At 41.2% G+C, this 2,945-nt stretch overlaps 1 protein-coding gene across 1 annotated transcript; it reads left to right on the forward strand.

Annotated features, from left to right (window-relative positions):
• Window positions 1-666: 666 nt before the first annotated feature.
• Window positions 667-1,824, forward strand: LOC129773326 (uncharacterized). Its single transcript, XM_055776928.1, has one exon. It carries the CDS (start codon window positions 667-669, stop codon window positions 1,822-1,824), a length of 1,158 nt encoding a protein of 385 aa, XP_055632903.1.
• Window positions 1,825-2,945: the final 1,121 nt, after the last annotated feature.

A 2,945-nucleotide genomic window follows, 5' to 3' on the forward strand; every position in this document is an offset into this window, starting at 1 on the left:
TTCACTTTTCCTCCTTTACCATGTCCAGACATGGCTGCTTGGGTTGGTTTGTTGATGTGTTGTGATGCGAACCGATGTGGTGTACGGTTTGAATGAGAATGATCGTTACGGCAGCGGAGCGGGGATTTTAAAGCTGACTGGCTGGCTCGAGAATTACGCATGTGTGAGACTGCGACCAATGGTTCGTTCATTTTTTTCTTTTTCCTTTCCAATCGTGCTTCATTCTATTTCGCTGCTGCTCTGGTTGCCCGTTTTGGTCGGTACGATTTGAGGAGCACAAAATGGACCAATCAAAAATGGGCACATAGTGCATTTTGACAATGTTTGATATTTCACAATTATTCAATTATTAATCTCAAGAAAAATGAAATGTTATTCGTTATGATAGATGCGTAGATATATTTCCTATCAATTGATGCAAAAACCTTTGCGATCTATTGAGAAATGCTCGAGTTATAAGCGTTCCAAATCTTGCATTTTTTCCTACTTGTTCAGTGCCTAGATTTCCATTTCACCCCCTATATCTTCCGGTTAGACGTAGTCCTACGTCAACAGGAATTGTTGGAAGAACGCAATTCATCCGAGGAGAATTATTCTAACGAAGACCCAGACGAGAACGCGAGTGTAAACTCGGAACACGAAAATTCCGAAGACGAGAAGGATACCATGGCCATAATACCGGTGGAAGCAATTGAAATTTTCTCCGTAAATTCTGCGGACTGGAATGTGTATAGAAGGCGACTATGCAGCATCTTCACAAACTATGGCGTCACCGATACAAAGAAGATGGCGTCGTATTTTTTCATGAAGCTAGATCAGGAAACGTTCCGACTGCTGAATAATTTAAGCTACCCTAAAGAAATCACCACGAAATCATACGATGACATTGTTAAAATTCTTGACCAGCTATATGTACGAAAAGTATCTGTGTTTGCTGAGCGTGTGAAGTTCTATGAAGTACATCAGATGGAAGGAGAAAAGGTTAATGAGTACCACTGTCGTATTAGAGGTGCTGCGGCTACTTGTGAGTTTGGAAATAATTTATTGTTCGCCATAAGAGATAAATTCATCACTAGACTGCGAAAAAGCTTGCTGTCACTAGATAGTAGAGACAAAAACCCAATTGTTCGAGCAGTAAAGCTGAAGGGTCACAATCTGCAATTTGAGCTGGATACAGGAAGTCCGGCAAGCTGCATCTCTATGGAGTTATATAAGAAAGTGTTTGGGCATCATGAGCTGAATCCTACCGATCTTACTTTATTCGGCTACACGGGAGAAAAAATTAAACCAGATGGAAAACTTCAAGTTCAAATGCAGGTGGAAGGAATCACGATGAACCTAGAAATTTATGTAATGACAGGCGGCGGACCACCTCTATTGGGACGGGATTATGTCCGGAAGGCAAATTTGTTACTGAATATGAATACTGATGGAGATCTGAATAAAATATTGAAAAAGTATTCGGAGCTTTTCAACGACATACCAGGATGTTATCGATATGGAAAAGTGGAGTTGCGTTTGAAGTCGAATGTGTGTCCAGTTTTTCGTCGACCACGACAGGTTGCTCACAGTTTGAAGGAAAAAGTCGATGCACAGTTAGACTTTCTCGAGAAAAATGGAACCATCACACGAATAACTACGCGTGATTGGGGAACTCCGTTAGTTCCCATACTGTGCGAATTTGTGGGGATTATAAGGTCACCCTTAATAGATTCCTCAAGGATTGCAAGCATCCAATTCCCAGAATTGACGAGTTGCTATCCCAGTTACAAGGCGGGTACAAATTTTCGAAAATTGATCTACGCGATGCCTATAACCAACTAGAGCTAACTGATGGGTCAAAGCAAATATGTAGTTGGAGTACGCATCGAGGAATCTATCAGGTAAACAAAATGCCATTTGGCATAACCCCAGGTACTTCTATATTTCAAGGGATTATAGAACAACTTCTGCAAGGCGTAGAGGGTGTCATTGTCTTATCGACGACATAATGGTGACTGTAAAAAAGGGAGCAACTGAAGACGAAAAGTTGGCCAACCACTTGGAGAACATCGAAAAAGTTCTTCAAATACTCTCAGATGCGGGATTGAAGGTAAAAAAGGAGAAATGCGAGTTTCTAAGAGACAAAATCTCATATTTGGGATTCACCATTGACCACAAGGGTCTACATAAATCGTATCAAATGGAGCATAAAATCATTAACCTCGACGAACCGACGAACGTTCATGAAGTGAGGAGGCTTATGGGAATCGTTTCATTCTATTCTCGATTCATCCCGCATATGGCTACAATAATGGCTCCTATATACGCACTTACTCGTACAAAAACAAATCGCGAAAAATTTCAGTGGACCGAGGACTGTAGGTCAGCTTGGAAGAAAATTGTTAATGTTATAAAAGGAGATCTGGCTTTAGCGCATTTCGATCAACGATTACCTACCATAATCGAAACAGATGCTTCTGATATTTGAATAGGAGCTGTATTACTGCAGAGACAACCAGATGGGCATGAAAGGCCTTGCTACTTTGTTTCCCGTGCGTTATCGGATTCCGAAAGAGGTTACAGCGTGATAGATATAGAAGCATAGGGAGTAGTGTATGCTCTAAAAAAATTCTACCCATACGTTTATGGCACAAAACTCGTCATAAGGACAGATCATCGACCTCTGTTGGAAATACTGGGCGAAAATAAGGAAATACCAGTATTTTCGAGTCGGCGTAAGCAACGATGGGCACGTTCCATGGCAGCTTTCGAATGCAGGTTAGATTACATTAAGGGAAAAAAAACTATTTGGCGGATCATTTATCGAGGGCTCCCGATCCGAAACAAGAAATAGAGATAGAAAACGAAGAAGAAGCAGTTTATGTTCACTATATCGAAGGAGGGATCGGCGTCGTCTCTACTGATGAGTTAAAAGAAGCGACTCACAATAATGAACTATTGCC

This window comes from Toxorhynchites rutilus, chromosome 3, assembly GCF_029784135.1.
Source record: "Toxorhynchites rutilus septentrionalis strain SRP chromosome 3, ASM2978413v1, whole genome shotgun sequence".
Taxonomy (NCBI): Eukaryota; Metazoa; Arthropoda; class Insecta; order Diptera; family Culicidae; genus Toxorhynchites; species Toxorhynchites rutilus.